The 16,400-nt window shown below is 32.7% G+C and overlaps 2 protein-coding genes across 2 annotated transcripts; both read left to right on the top strand.

Moving 5' to 3' along the window:
• LOC131611705 (F-box/kelch-repeat protein At3g23880-like) lies at nucleotides 1-1,989 on the top strand. Its single transcript, XM_058883612.1, has one exon. The coding sequence runs from the start codon at nucleotides 59-61 to the stop codon at nucleotides 1,352-1,354; it is 1,296 nt and encodes a 431-aa protein (XP_058739595.1). The 5' UTR covers nucleotides 1-58; the 3' UTR covers nucleotides 1,355-1,989.
• Nucleotides 1,990-5,331: 3,342 nt separating this feature from the next.
• Nucleotides 5,332-8,283, top strand: LOC131611704 (F-box/kelch-repeat protein At3g23880-like). Its single transcript, XM_058883611.1, has 2 exons — nucleotides 5,332-6,627; nucleotides 7,482-8,283. The coding sequence occupies exon 1, from the start codon at nucleotides 5,411-5,413 to the stop codon at nucleotides 6,623-6,625; it is 1,215 nt and encodes a 404-aa protein (XP_058739594.1). The 5' UTR covers nucleotides 5,332-5,410; the 3' UTR covers nucleotides 6,626-6,627; nucleotides 7,482-8,283.
• The last annotated feature ends 8,117 nt before the right edge of the window (nucleotides 8,284-16,400 follow it).

The raw sequence follows: 16,400 nt of genomic DNA, 5'->3' as shown, positions 1-16,400 counted from the left end.
TAGCTATTCAGCTTTCAATTCATCGAGTCTCCATCTCCGTCACTCCCGTCACGCGAAAATGGATCTCCCTTCCTCTCAAACTCGCCGTCTGCCTAGCTCACCGTCGTCACCACCAACCCTCCCCGACGAAATCATGGCGGAAGTCCTCTCCTTCCTTCCCGTCAAATCTCTCATGCAAATGAAATGCGTTAGTAAGTTCTTCGACGCCCTCATTTCCGATCCCACCTTTATCAAAATGCATCTCCGTCGATCCGCTCGAAACCCTCAACTCACACTCATCTCTGGAAATTCCGTAGCAGATATCCGTTTCGTTACTCTCCCTATCAACAATTTTCTCGACAATCCTCTGATCACCGTTCCGGAGAAGCCTTTCCATCCATTGTTGGATATTGTTCATTACTGGTTGGTTGGTTCTTGTAATGGATTGCTCTGCTTTGCTCATTATGATAGTTTCACTGATAGCTATAGAGATTGCTGGCTCAATTTCTATAATCCAGCTACAAATACTTTATCTAACAAATTAGGCCATTTTAAGGATTATTGCAAGCATCGTTATTTCTTCTCTAGATATGCATTTGGTTATGATAGTTTAACTGATAATTATAAAGTAGCCGCTTTACGAGTGGTTGGTAGTGACGAAGAAATTGGTGACACTGAAACTGAAACTCAATTGAGAACACATGTGAGAGTTTTTAGTGTGGTTGATAATGTTTGGAGAGATATTCAAGATTTTCCGGTTGGTCCTCCCCGGTTAACTCTTCCAAGTGAGAACCATGGTGTTTATTTAAATGGTAGTCTTAATTGGCTGGCGCTGCGTAATTGTTACTCTGCGGATAGGTTTTATCATAGTTATGATATTACTCTTGATCAATTTGTGATCATTTCACTTGATTTGGGTGCTGAGAGACACATGCAGTTAATGCCGCCTCGCGGTTTGGATGAAGTGCCGCTTATTGAGCCGACTATTTCTATGTTGATGGAGTCTCTTTGTTTTTGTCATGATTTCAAACAAACTTGTTTGGTTATATGGCAGATGAAGGAGTTTGGGGTTGGAGAGTCTTGGACTCAACTCTATAGAATTAAATATCAAAATCTTCAACACACTGGATGCTGGTTGCCTTTGCACATTTATGAGAATAAGAATACTTTGGTATTGACAAAGAAGCGAGACCTGCTATCTATTATCTATGATTGGGCTAATGTTTTTATTCAGATTCTTCTTCTTAAGAGTGGCATAGTAGTAAGCTGTATAGTGAACTTTTGTTTTTTGAATAAGAGTTTTCTCCTCCATGTCATTCAGGTAGATAACTTGTTCAGTACATTCCTTAACTCTAGCAACACAAGTACTACTTAATATGTTATTGTTAAGGTCAATATGAGCCTGTTCAAGATTAAGTCTAGCCTGATTCACTTGATTCTTTAGCTCAGCCAGAGGTTTACTAATATTAGTGAGCACAGGTTTTAATCTCTGCAGTTTATTCTATAGTACATACATAGGTGAACCTCTGATAGGTTTGTTCCAGCTCTCTCTAACAGCCTCCTCATACCCTGCTAAATCAGTACTGCAATTAAAGAACTGGAATCGTTTAGAGTACCTCTTTTTTTCCACCTTGGGGATTACATGAAGTAAAGCATGGTCAGAAACTCCTGGAGACATGTGAGCAAGAGTCAAGTCCATATACTCTTTAAACTAAGCAGTATTACACAACATTCTATCAATCCTAGAGTGTATGGTGTCCTCAGCATGTCTATTGCACCAAGTATAGTACTCACCTAGGCTATCCATCTCACTCAGGTCAGCTTTATGCATCATGTCCTACATATCCTTATACTCATGTTCCAGGACCAGTCTACCCCCAATTCTGTCTTGAGCTTGGGCCACATTGTTATAATCTCCAATAGCACACCAAGGAGTGTTTTGATTAGGGTTAAGGTTGAGTAAATCTTTCCAGAGTTTCTTCCTTTTCTCCAACTGATTATGCCCATATATAGCAGTGAGCCAGTACATGAAAGTACCCTGACTATTGTGAACAGCACAATGAATGAATTGGTCAGAAGAAATGATCTCTTTGATATCAACAATTCTATTATCCCAAGTGATCCAAATTCTTCCATTACTGTGGTACTGATAGTTATCAATGTAGTTCTCATAAAGCTTCAGCTTATTTCTAATACTACTAGCTTTTGCACTTTTAACCCGAGTTTCAATAAGAATCATAATGCCTGGTTTCAAATTTTGAAGACGGGAACTAATCTCCTTAAGCTTACCAGGCTTATTTAGTCCCCTTACATTCCATGAGACTAACATGGACCCCTATCTAAGGTCACTATGAGGTCATTCAAAACCTCAAGTGCCTCAAAGCCATTTTCACAGTTAATACTAGGAGTATTGTCACTCAGAATTTGTTTACAAAATATCCATCATCATGATAGTACATTTCTGGCAATTTTACAAAATTCCACGTCTTCATCATGAAGCTTTTCACCGTATGCATACTAAGGTATTCACCCATAGCATACATAACAAGCGCAGTTTCCCAATACCGAATCTCATCTACAATGTCTTCTTCTTCAATTTCAATCTCCACTGTTCCATTCTCCATACTCGGTGTTACATAATGCATCGACAAGCCTTTCGTCGGATTACGATTCTCCGATAGCACATCCATCCAGAGTTTTTGGTCCTCAATCTTGTTCTTGTTGCCTTCATTGGATTGAGTTATCTTCTTCGTAGTTAGGGTTTCCTCAGGTTTTTCATCCCCAATTGCACTCTTGCACACAGTAGCAGAATCCCCAATTACATTAAGATTTACCTCAGTTACAGGAAGAGTCGGAGTCCCCTTCACCGATGACGGCGGTGGTGAAGGTGAGCTCATCGAAGGCGGTGATACCACACGTGGTGGCCTTCCCCGTCCCCGTTTCGCTTTCGCTCCCGTCCCCATCCGAATTTTTCCTCTAAGATTCATTTTTAGAATATTAAAACATAATTGACTTAATAAAACATATTTACCATACAAATTTAGTGAGTAATCAATGTATTTAATTTATTGGATATATTAATTATTTAATATATTTAAAAAATAATTTATTTTTATAAATAGGATCAAATGTATTGCGATGGATAGGTATTTGACTCATAGTTACTATAGTGTTCACTATTTTTATATTTCAAATTATTTTCATTTTAGAATATTAAAACATGATTTACTTAATAAAAAATATTTACTTTTCAAATATATGGAATATTTAATGTAGTTGGTAAATATTGAATTTTTAAAATCATGCCTAAGAGCTTATTTTTATAGGTAAATTCTTAGATATTCAGGATTTTAGTTGGATATCGATACTTTCAGGTAAAACATATGAAAAAATTAAATTTAAATTAAATAAATTATTTCCCTCCTTATTTAATTCTCAAAATATTATTTTTAAATTTTATTAACAAATTAATATATCTAATTTATATATGATCTAAATATAATAATTATTCGATATATTTAAAATGTAAATAGAAAATAGGAGAAGAGAGAATAAAAAATGATATGATATTTCATGAATTGAGGATGGATAAGTATCCAACTAGATTCAATGTTAATAGAGTGTTCAATATTATTATATCATAAGTTATTTTTTATTTTAGAATATTAAAACATAATTTACTTCAAAATTGATCTTTTCAAATGTTATTTTAGAATATTAAAACATAATTTACTTTAAATTTTATCTTTTCAAATGTTATTTTAGAGTATTAAAACATATTTACTTCAAATATTAAAACATATATAGGGACTATATTTAATAAATAACTTCATCTTTTATTGCTTTCAAAGTTTATGCAGAGTTAAATATTCTCTCAATCATTGACAAAAACAAAAAATAATATAATCTTTTAATCTCATTATAAATACTTTATCATAATTTTTTTTAGATATTTTATTTTAATTTCAACTTGTGTTGTTAGAATATTAATCAATTAATTAAATATAAAATATTCATTTTAAATTAAGTCAAAATATTATATGCAACAATAAGTTTTAAATATTGAGTTTTTAAACTTGTACCTAAGACTCTATTTTTATAGATATATTTTAGGTATTGGTGAGTTTTAGTTGTGTGACAAGAGTATACTCCTTTTAAGATTTTAGATTTGAATTTGGATAAACATAAATTATATATATATATATATATATATATATATATATATATATATATATATATATATATATATATATATATATATATATATATATATATATATATATATATATATATATATATATATATATATATATATATATATATTAAAATTTTTAAGAATGAATAATGGATAAATAAATTATTATAGAAAGTGAAATAATATCTGAAAATGAGGATTATTCAATGAATTTTAGTATAATAAAGCACGAGATAATGGATAAGTATATTGAAATCATATTCTATGAATTTTTGTTTAATAAAGTAAATATGAATAAACTATTATTAAAAGTGAAATAATATCTTGAAAATATGGATTATTTTATGAATTTTAGTATAATAAAACATGTAATAATAGATAAGTATACTGAGGTAATATTGTATGAATTTTAGTCTAATAAAGTAAATCTAAATAAAATACTGTAAAAGGTGAAATTATATCTTGAAAATGAGGATTATTCAATTAATTTTAGTATAATAAAGCACAAAATAATAGATAAGTGTCTTGAGATAGTATTGAATGAATTTTAGTTAAATAAAGTAAAATAAATAAATAAATTATTATAAAAAGGGAAATAATATCTTAAAAATGAGACCTATTCAATGAATTTTAGTACTATAATAAAGCATGAAATAATGGATAAGTATATTAGATAATATTCTATGAATTTTTGTTAAATAAAGTAAATATAAATAATTATTATAAAAAGTAAAATAATATCTTGAAAATGAGGATTATTCAATGAATTTTAGTATAATAAAGCATGAAATAATGGATAAGTATATGAAGATAAATATTATATGAATTTTAGTTAAATAAAGTAAACATAAAATAAATATTATAAAAGTGAAATAATATCTTGAAAATTAGAATTATTCAATAAATTTTGTTATAATAAAGAATGAAATAATGAATAAGTATATTGATTTGAGATAAATATTCTATGAATTTTAGTTAAATAAAGTAAATATAAATAAATTATTATAAAAAGTGAGATTATATTGTATGAATAATGGATAAGTATCCACCTAATTTCAATGTCATTAGAGTGTTCACTCTTTTTATATTTAATTATTTTTCATTCTAGAATAAAAATTGTTTACTATAAAAAAAAAAAAAGACAAATGTTGTCACAACCACTGGCATAGCATTCAGTACAGCAATTCATTTTTCAATTCAACGAGTCTCCAACTCCGTCAGTTCCGTCACGAGAAAATGGATCTCCCTCTCTCTCAAACCCGTCGGCCGCCCAGCTCGCCGTCGTCACCGCCAATCCTCCCCGACGAAATCATGGCGGAAGTCCTCTCCTTCCTTCCTGTCAAATCTCTCATTCAAATGAAATGTGTTAGTAAGTTCTTCAACTCCCTCATTTCCGATCCCACCTTTATCAAAATTCATCTCCGTCGATCCGCTCGAAACCCTCAACTCACACTCGTCTCTGGAAATTCCGTAGCAGATTTCCGTTTCGTCACTCTCCCTATAAACAGTTTTCTCGACAATCCTCTGATCACCATTCCGGAGAAGCCTTTCCATCAGTTGTTGGATACTGTCCATTACTGGTTGGTTGGTTCTTGTAACGGATTGCTCTGTTTTGCTCATTATGATAGTTTCACTAATAGTTATAGAGATTGCTGGCTCAATTTCTATAATCCAGCTACAAATGCTTTATCTAAGAAATTAGGCCATTTTAAGGATTATTGCAAGCATCGTTATTTCTTCTCTAGATATGCATTTGGTTATGATAATTTAACTGATAATTATAAAGTAGTCGCTTTACGAGTGGTTGGTGGTGACGAAGAAATTGGTGACACTGAAACTCAATTGAGAACACAGGTGAGAGTTTTTAGTGTGGCTGATAATGTTTGGAGAGATATTCAAGATTTTCCGGTTGGTCCTCTCCGGTTAACTCTTCCAAGTGAGAACCATGGTGTTTATTTAAATGGTAGTCTTAATTGGCTGGCGCTGCGTAATTGTTACTCTGCGGATAGGTTTTATCATAGTTATGATATTACTCTTGATCAATTTGTGATCATTTCACTTGATTTGGGTGCTGAGAGACATGTGCAGTTAATGCCGCCTCGCGGTTTGGATGAAGTGCCGCTTATTGAGCCGACTATTTCTATGTTAATGGAGTCTCTTTGTTTTTGTTATGATTTCAAACAAACTTGTTTGGTTATATGGCAGATGAAGGAATTTGGGGTTGGAGAGTCTTGGACTCAACTCTATAGAATTAAATATCAAAATCTTCAACACACTGGATGCTGGTTGCCTTTGCACATTTATGAGAATAAGAATACTTTGGTATTGGCAAACAAGCGAGGCCTGCTAGCTATATATGATTGGGAAAATAATAGAGTAGAGATAGTTACCAATAAACCGAGATGGGCCTTTTGCAAGGATTATGTTGAAAGTTTGGTTTCAGTTCGATGAAAGTAAGTTTCTATTTGAAGATTTACTTGATTGAATTTATGTTAGTATGTGTATGTTGTATAACATATTGTGATTATTTTCTTATGATGACTTTGATTTGATTGTTGAATGCTTACTGATTGAATGAATTTGGTTTGGTTTAATGTTTATCATAAGATAGAAGATGCATTTTCTTTAGATTGGAGTAGCTAGAACATGTATCTCCCAAGAAGACATTCATCCTCTTTTGGATATTCTTTATTGGGTTGGTCTTGAAAACATTTTAAACACAGATTAAGCATGAAATAATCCTCATTTTGGAATGTAATCCATTATTTAAGTTTGAAAAGAACTTGAATGAACGTAATGAAAGGTCAAAGTGGGAAACAAATTTACGAGATGCACATCAGCAAACTTGAATGGATTCATTATATTTGTAGATATATTGGTAGATAAGAAGAGTTAAGTTTCAACTTTGATTAAATTACATTTTGTACAAGTGGTATGCTGATTTATTTGAGTGATCTTATATCCCTGCTTAGAACTCTCGTATCTATGTATATTTTAATTATAAATATATGTTTTGAAATTAGATATTCTTCTTGTTCCAATTCGACATCCATGCTAATGCCACCAGATGTATTATTATTTTATTTCTTTACTTGATAATGATATTTGTATAGAATCTAATTTTTTGTATTATAACCTCGTGTCACCCGTATCATCTTGATTGAAGCTAATATTTTGTTTTTCAACAAAGATAAATAGCTTTACTTTTGTGATCTATCCATTCATTTATTTTACTTTTTACTTTTGTTCTATTTTCCTGTTTTTATTTTTCACTCTCTTGTTTAACTGTAGTCGTTTTGAATTATAGATCAACAACCCCAAATTCAAGCACATCTGGTGCTATAGTATTGATAGAACATGGTGGAGTGCTTGGAAGAAAAAGGATGATGCTTAATGGAACAATGGATAATTTCATCAGGGACATCAGCAATAACTAGAGTGGTAATTGGAAGGCTTTGGGGGCTACAACTTATCACTTGCTTTGGTATTGGAGGAGCCAAAGAATGTATGTGGATGATTGTGTCATGCCGCATAACTTAGCAAAAGATATTGAGGATAAGGTGCAGTATTACTTTAGGAGCTTAGAGCTGAACAACAAGATTGCAGCAAGGAAGAAAGAGGTGAAGCAAGTTCATTGGAGTCCTGTTAGTGGTGACTGGACAACTCTCAACTCGGATGGGTCAGTAAATCATGCTGGCTTGGCAAGCTGTGGAGGCTTAATGAGGAGCAGTGATGACACTTGGATTCAGGGATTCACTAAGACACTTGGGAGCAGGTACGAATTTACTTCAGCTTATCATAAGGGAGCTTCAAAAAGTGTTGGAGTTTTGCATTTTTCATGTGTATCGAGAGGCGAATTGCAGTGCCAACTCTTCCTAAAATGGGAAGTAGTAATAGAATTGGTTCAGCTTATTTTGATAATTGCCCTCAAGATGTTGTGGTGCATTATGTAGCGGATAAAATTGGGAGTTCCTCTATGAGAACTGTGTAACTCTCTTCTTTTTCGGGCTCCGGCCCTCATCAATCACAAATAAAAAAAGTTGCAATATACTAAACTTACTGTTTAGATGATTATTGGTAATTATGTGAAAAGGCTTGTTTTGTTTTTACATTGCTTATAGTCTTCTTTTTCATTTGTTTGCATGGGAGGCTCTGATTAACTTGGCTCCAATTAAACTTGCTTCATTTCATAACCGCTCCCTTGAATGTCGGGCTAAGAATTTTTAGTTGTTTGGATACTGTGTGGAAGAATTTGCTGTTTAGAAGATTTAGGACTTGGTCACGTCCATATTTTTTTCTGCATTATTTAATTGTCTGATAAAAGTGTTCTTTGTTAGTAATATGTTAAAAATTTATAGGACACGACATTTCAGTATTTTCTTTTGCTTACGGGTGCTTTAATTATTGAATGGGGAATGCAGTAACTTGATGATTTTCTGGAGCCCTATGAATGAGTGGTATTGATGTAACTATGAATTAGGAAGTGGAGCCCTATGAATGAGTGGTATTGATGTAACTATGAATTAGGAAGTGTCGAGAGAAAGAGGAATTCATATTATGTAAAAGTGAAAGAATGATTTCATTGATTGAAACTGATTACACTGTAGAGAGACGTGTTTGTTTATAATGCTTATGATTCTTTTAATATTATATATAGATGATGAACAACTTCTTTTAATATTATGTGAGTTTAGTGTTGAGTTATTCCGTTACAGTTACTAGATGAGAATTGCATGTTCTGATCTCTACTAGATTTCGCGGTCTAGGCAACCTTGTTAAAGATGTTCTAAGTTTCAATGTATTAAACTCATTGGTTGGATGATCATATGTAAGTATGCAATAAGAGTTGTTTTGTTTTTACCTTGTTATAGAATCTCATTACTTTGTCTGTGCTCGCAGGAGAGGCTCTGGTTAGCTTAATTCCAATTAAACTTACTTAATTTCATAACCATGCTTGTGAGTAGTGTAATAGTAAATAATACATACAGTAGAGTTTTGAAGTTAAACTTTGAAGTTAAACTTAAAAAGTGATATACTTTCTTAGTTTATAAGAATAGCTGCATCATGAATAACTTGTTCAACTTTTGTTTGAGGTATTCAAGTATCTGACATTTTCCAAATTGTGGAAGGAGATTGTGAAGTGCTTGGGAATAGAATTGTGCTTTTAAATATTTGACTAGTTCAATATTGTGCAAAAGAATGATGTACAGAAAAATGGTAAAACAAATTGGGTGGGGGTGGGTATGAAGAACAAACTTGCTTTTATTGATAATCTTACTCAAACTTGCAAATAAAAATTAAATGCAATCTCATGAATGAAACAAATAGTTCTGCGGAATGAAATAACGCATAATTAAAAATAGAAAAGTTTTAAATATCATATAAAAAATTACATTGTTTTATTTAAATAATCTACTAACTTTTAATATTCTGAAACACTTTTTGTAAACTACATTTTGAGTTACAATTGAATCTTCACCTACATGGAAGAAAATTGATTATGATTAGATCAGATACACTCCAACATGTTTGAGTGACTAACCTTTACTCTTGTTGATAGTCATAGTGAATGAAACAATCAATGAAAATTGTTGATGCTGAAATTTGAAAGGAAGTCTTTTATTTGAGGGAGTCAGTGATAACTGTGGAATACAAATTTTTTCACCAATATTTCTATTAGATATAATTTTTTCTTCAAGCACATGCATTTCCATTTTTGTAATTATCAACTGGATGTCATTACACAATCCTAAAGATATGTCTATATTTCGGGAATGGCTTGGGTAACTTTACTGTTACCCATGACTTTGTAACTTTAGTTGATATGTTACATAAATAAATAACTAATATATATTGTATTAATGTGATGGAAATTATTTTGCCTAAAGTTACCAAAGTTACACTATTGTAAAGTCACTGAAACCTGGTCCCTATATTTCTCAATAGTAAGACCGGAATACCAACTTTCAATCTTAACCTGTGATTTGAAAGTTAAAAAGAAACAATCTGACAATTCAATCAAATCATCAATGGTCATCCTCGTTGTTTGCATCAAATCATCCTATAAAGGAACTATTGTTGGACCACTCATTTGAATAATAAGTTGAGTGAGTTCAACTTAACTTCAGTCTCATTCATCCTATAAATTTAGTAAATATAAGCTAATAAGTTTAAACTTGGTGAACATATTTTTTCTTCCCATATTATAACATGTTCAACTTATTGATCAACTTACTTAAATCTATACTCAACAATATCTAACACATCATCATTCAACATTAATTTAATTCCACAAAAAGTGTTAGATACTCTCATAACCCCTTATTATAAAAATAGTATCATTAGTTAATACTAAAACAACTCTATTAAATTTAATTACACAAATTTAATACTAACTATAATATAAGATCATAAAAAATTATTACTAACCAAAATCATTACTAACCAAAGTATATTTTCAACTTGCAAAGTTTAAGTATCATGACAACTAACTTGGATGATTGGTGGCTCTCCATAAATTGATGCATAGTCTCAGCAAAATCACCCCACAAAATACAATGAATCATTTTGTTCCTAAATTTTCAATACAAAGTCATGTGAATAGACATAAAACAACATTCTTTTAAACAACATGTTCAATGATATCTAAATTAAATCAAATATATATTGAATAAGATAACAGTGCAGAAAATATAAAGTAATAAATAAATTAAGATACAAAATATAAATTAAATAATAGACTTATATTAATCAAGTAAAGTTTCTTCGTTAGTAGCACTCAAAATTTATACTTAACCTTTAATTGCAGATTTTTGAGAATTGACTTCTTCGGAACTCTTGATTTTGAGGTCTCATGTGTAGATTTATTCAACTCTTTTAAGTCAACAATGTTAGATTTTGATTGGGTTAGATTTTTACCTTTACCTGAAGCAGACACAAAATAAATTTTTAGCGTTGTTTTGCTTAAAGAAGAAGGATATGAGGATTTCTTTAGAAGTTGAACATTGAAGCATTCTTCATTATAACCCATATTCTCCTTTGCTCTTATGTATTCCATAGATCATGGAAGCAAGTTTAGCTATCTCAAGATTTGTTGCGATGAAACTTTGAAGAGCCACTTCATGCTCATATATTGTTTTATCAGAAGCTTTATCTAAGAGAGCCTTATGATCTTTTTCAAGAGATTCAAATTTGTTTGAGACATTTTTAACTCTTCTTTCAAAAGATCATGATCTCTTTATAAGATTTTCATGTGTCTTGCTTTGTCTTTGCAACGATTCATGAGGTCTTGAATGAAGGAAATAAGATCAGAACGAGATAAGTTAGAAAATACCTCAATTTCTTAGTCTAATTTTGAACTAGAGTAGGATTCAGATTCTACATCAGATGATGTGAGAGCCATTAACACTAGATTTACTTCTCCTTCATCTTTGTCTGAACTTCCTTCCTTTTCAAGTTCATCCTATGTTGCAATTAGACTTTTCTTGAATTTGTTTATGAAATTGTCATTCTGAAAGCTTCCTTTCTTTGACTTGTCCTTCTATAGATCAGAACAATTAAATTTGAAGACCAGGTTTGTTGCAGTTGTAGCATATCTTTTGGTCATCATCTTTGTCTCTTAAACTAGATTCTATGAAGCCACTACTACTACCATAGAACCTCTTATTCCTTTTGGCTAGATGTTGAAATCTCTTAATGATAATGCCATTTCCTCATCATCTAGGTTATCATCAGAAACTCCTTCATCATAATCTTTTTCTGATTTACTGACTCTTGGGATCTAGAAGCTTTACCACTAGATTTCTTAGCAGCATATTTTAAAGCCAGTGATTTGGATATCTTCACAGGCTCGTCTCTATTCAGTTCCATTTCATGGCTCGAAAGGTTGCTAATAAGACTTTCAAGACTTAAAGTATTCAGGTCTTTAACTTCCTGAATAGCTTTAACTTTAGGTCTGAATCTCACAGGAAGACTCCTTAGAATCATCTTGACATGATCTGTAGAAGTATAACTCTTGTTCAAAACCTGAAGGCGTGATACAAGAATTTGAAACCTTAAGATCATGGTTTCAATATCTTCATCATCCTTAATTTTGAAGAATTCATACTGGTGAACTAGAATATTGGCCTTAGATTCTCTCACCTGATGATTAGTTTCATAGGTAGCACATAATGATTTCAAAGATAATCTTGGAAGTTGATTTATCTAAGATCTTTATGTATTAAGAGTGAGGTACAACAATAATATCTCTTACTATGTGGTGTTTTTTGTACATTTTCTTTTGAGTTGGTGTGAGAACTTTTATGTCAGCAAACATTCCCACACCATTTACTTGAATATCTATGTCATCCTCAAGGATATCCCAAAGATCATCATCAAACCCAATAATGTGTGTTTATTTTTCTCTCCTACCATTCAAAGTGAGTTGAATCAACACTGAATGCAGGCGGTGTAACACCCCTTACTAACCCCGCGGCAATATAAAACAAATATTCAGAGTACATGAAATAAGGGTGCCACAATTCATAATAAATAAACACCATTCAGTCATGTCATGCATTCACTGAGGTAATCATCATAAGTTAAAACGTTTCATGTTAACACAGCGGAAATTTATTCAACTGACCAAGTTTAACATCTTTAAAACTTGTCCTTCAAAACATCAAACATAACTAGAGTCATAATCGTAAACTCTAAACAATCGCGTCCCCAGTGTTACAACTACCAGAGCATGACACCTGACGCTAACTAAATACTGACTCATGAGCTAATCCTCACCGAGTCGAACAGCCGTTATCCTCAATCTGAAAATGACAACATGTAAGGGTGAGTCTCATCATAATTAACAAATGTTATAAGGTTATAAAGCAATAACACATCACAGTTGCATCATTCACCCAATTGTTTCATAAACAGACATTCAAAACAAGTCAAACAACAATCAACACATCATCAACATTTACAACACTGGAATATGTAACACCCTTCTAAACCCCGCGGAAAATTTAACAAAAATCAGAGTAAAACATGAAGAAGGGTATTACAACTCCAACAAAGTAAACAAAGATTCATGTCATGCCATAAAGGAACGATAAACCAAAAATTATTCAGATATCATGTTAACATAGCGGAATATTCTTAACAACTGAATAATTAAACATCCAGAGTCGAAGACTCATGATCCAACCATAAACCATAAACAAAACAAGGATTTATCAACCAATCCTAAAATAACGTTCCCAGTGTTACACGACCAGAGCATGACACAGACCCAACTGACTCTAACGAATTACTTGACGAGCTAATCCTCACCAAGTACACAAGCTACTCCTCAATCTGAAAAAAATAACAACAGTAAGGGTGAGTTTCATTCGCATTAATAAATGTTATAGGAATATAAATAATACAACTTCATTCATACATTATTCACCCAAATTCAATTATATTCAGATAGTATAGCAACATTCATCAGATACAATCATCCATACCAATTACACACAAATTATAACATTGGACTACTTCCATTCATGTTACAATTATACACAACAACCTAATGCAATGCAACTAAATGCATGTGGTACCAAACATGGGATAACCCACCTCACCGATCCACCACCATAAAGATTCGGCTACTTCTCTCACCAATTCCACACAATGGGAATTAGCTACCGCTGTCCCACCACCATAAGGGATACAACCCACAACATGATTATGAAATGCATGCATCACATACCGCATGCTAATCATCAATACCAAACAACTGAACAATCATAATCATCAACCGATGCAATAACAATAGCCACACAATAGTTATGCTATTTTTTTCCAACCATCTCAAATATACATTTTACATCAGCAACACATGTATATTAATCATCAATCACAATCAAGACGAGTTAATAGTCAAAACATTCACCAGTGCATTTATACGCATAAACCACCACAAACAATTAAATCAAGTGCTTTAAAATAAAATTGAGTCACAACTCAAACACTATTTTATTGCATAAATCACTTAATTAGCTTCACTGTGCTCGAAACGGCACATCAAACGGACTAACAGTTAAAAAGTTATGCATCGTTAAACTTTTAAAAAAAGTCCCAAACATCAACAGCACGTGGCGCCAACTTGGTTCGCGGCGCGAACTGAGCGTTCCAAAAATCCTTGGCTCTCTGCCAAGCTATTCGCGGCGCAAACACCTGTACGCGACGCGAAACGAGAAAAAGTTACGCCTTCGCGGCGCCAACACTGTGCACGCGGCGCGACCTATGCGTATCACAACATCCTGGCATTCTGCCCACCTGTTCGCGGCGCCAACCCTGTGCACGCGGCGCGAACCGGCGATTTCAGAAACCCCAACCTGCAGAAAATGTAACACCCCAAATCTACCCGATAAATTATACAGAAAATCAGAGTGCGGAAATTCAACATACAATTGGGATGTCACATTCAACGTAAAACAACAAACAACTTAATCACATATATCATAGATACATAGCACATAACTCGGATGAACCGATAAAACCTGTTTACTCTTTTAAAAAATAAAACAACTTTTATTAATAATAATATCAATTATTCAACTTCACTTCGCATAATATTTTTATTAAACTAAAACAACTTCACCAACATCATATTACTTCATAAATTCCACTTAAAAGTTAACAACTTATAGTTATAACAACAATTAAAAGACAATCGTTCATCCCCCGAGTGCTACGTATCAGAGCAAGACCCAACTCGAACTAACAACAACTAAAGACTTCATAAAATCACTTCAAACTTCCACCGCTATCTTGAGTATCTGTCAATTTCCCATGGTAGGGAAACATCATTCAGAAAGGGTGAGATATCTACCAATATAAACAAACGCATGATAAACAATATATTAGAATTTAATCATACGAAATTATCACGTTACAGCTTTCAGACTACATTTATAATAACAATTAACCTGAACAGTTATAATTAACAAAAATAAATAACAACAACATATTAATAGTTATAACAACTATTTCTCATCTTCCAGACAATACCCGTCACAACACGTCATTAGTATAACAATTTATAATTACAACTCCATATTATCACAATTTAACAACAACTCAAGTCACATCACATCACAATTAAATCACACTCATGCCACATACAATGAGACTCTACAACTGCACATGCATGTGGTACCCAGGGCTTCAGCCCCCATCGCAAATTGCCAGTTAAACAGAGGCATCAAGGCATAAGCCTTCGTCACTAATTTGCCAATCCAGGCCGTCGCCAAAAATGCATATGTATATGAATGCAACAAACACACACAACAAACAACATCATCGTCATAAGGCATAAGCCTATATCGTCGCTATACTAATAAATAGAGGTATACATCGTCACTGAAACATCCTTCAACTTCGCATAAAACAACAACAATTATCACCACAACAACAACTAATTTCATCGAATCAACACGACAGAATCACAACAAATAATCAGGAATAATTTCCTACGAATTTAACCCCCACATATCATTCATCATGAGTCCGGTTATAGAGTTAGAACCCCACCCCTTACCTTGTATTCGGAGTCCGTTCTACAATTCTACCGATCGAAGCCATCTAGCCTTAGCTCCCAACCATTGCCTCTTTTAATCAGAATCAAAAGCTGAAAATTTCCCAAATATGCAGCTACAGTGCGATGATCATATCTCACAACTCAGACCTTATTTTAAAGATCCCAACGGTCAAAAGTTAGCTATAGGTGTTGCGAACCTACCCACAAAATTTGGCGACGATCCAACGGTTAACGAATCAGGGATCTTCGATTTAGTGAGACTGCTGCAAGAAAAACGGGAATGAATTTCTCTCCTATTTTCTCTCTTCTCTACAACTTCGCATGACCAATTTCCCAAAACTTTTTCTCTTCTAATTAACCTAATTCTTATCTTAACCTAATTTCATTAAACCTATTGGGCCTAACATTCACACCCCACCTTTTACTACCACCATCACTTAATTAAGTCCATATAGTAAATCTAGTATTTCTTTAATACTATTTCTACAACTTAATCAATTACTTAATCAACTAATTAATCATAAAAACTCATGTCAACAATTCTCAACACTCCACAAATTCAATAATTAAATTTGAAATAATTTGAAAGTATTTAATTAAATAATTAATTAAATACCGGGTGTTACAACTCTCCCCCACTTAGAATATTTTCGTCCTCGA

This window comes from Vicia villosa, linkage group LG6 (genome assembly GCF_029867415.1).
Source record: "Vicia villosa cultivar HV-30 ecotype Madison, WI linkage group LG6, Vvil1.0, whole genome shotgun sequence".
Classification (NCBI taxonomy): domain Eukaryota; kingdom Viridiplantae; phylum Streptophyta; class Magnoliopsida; order Fabales; family Fabaceae; genus Vicia; species Vicia villosa.
The sequence above is the reverse complement of the archived record's forward strand: the minus strand, read 5'-3'. Positions and strand labels throughout refer to the sequence as shown.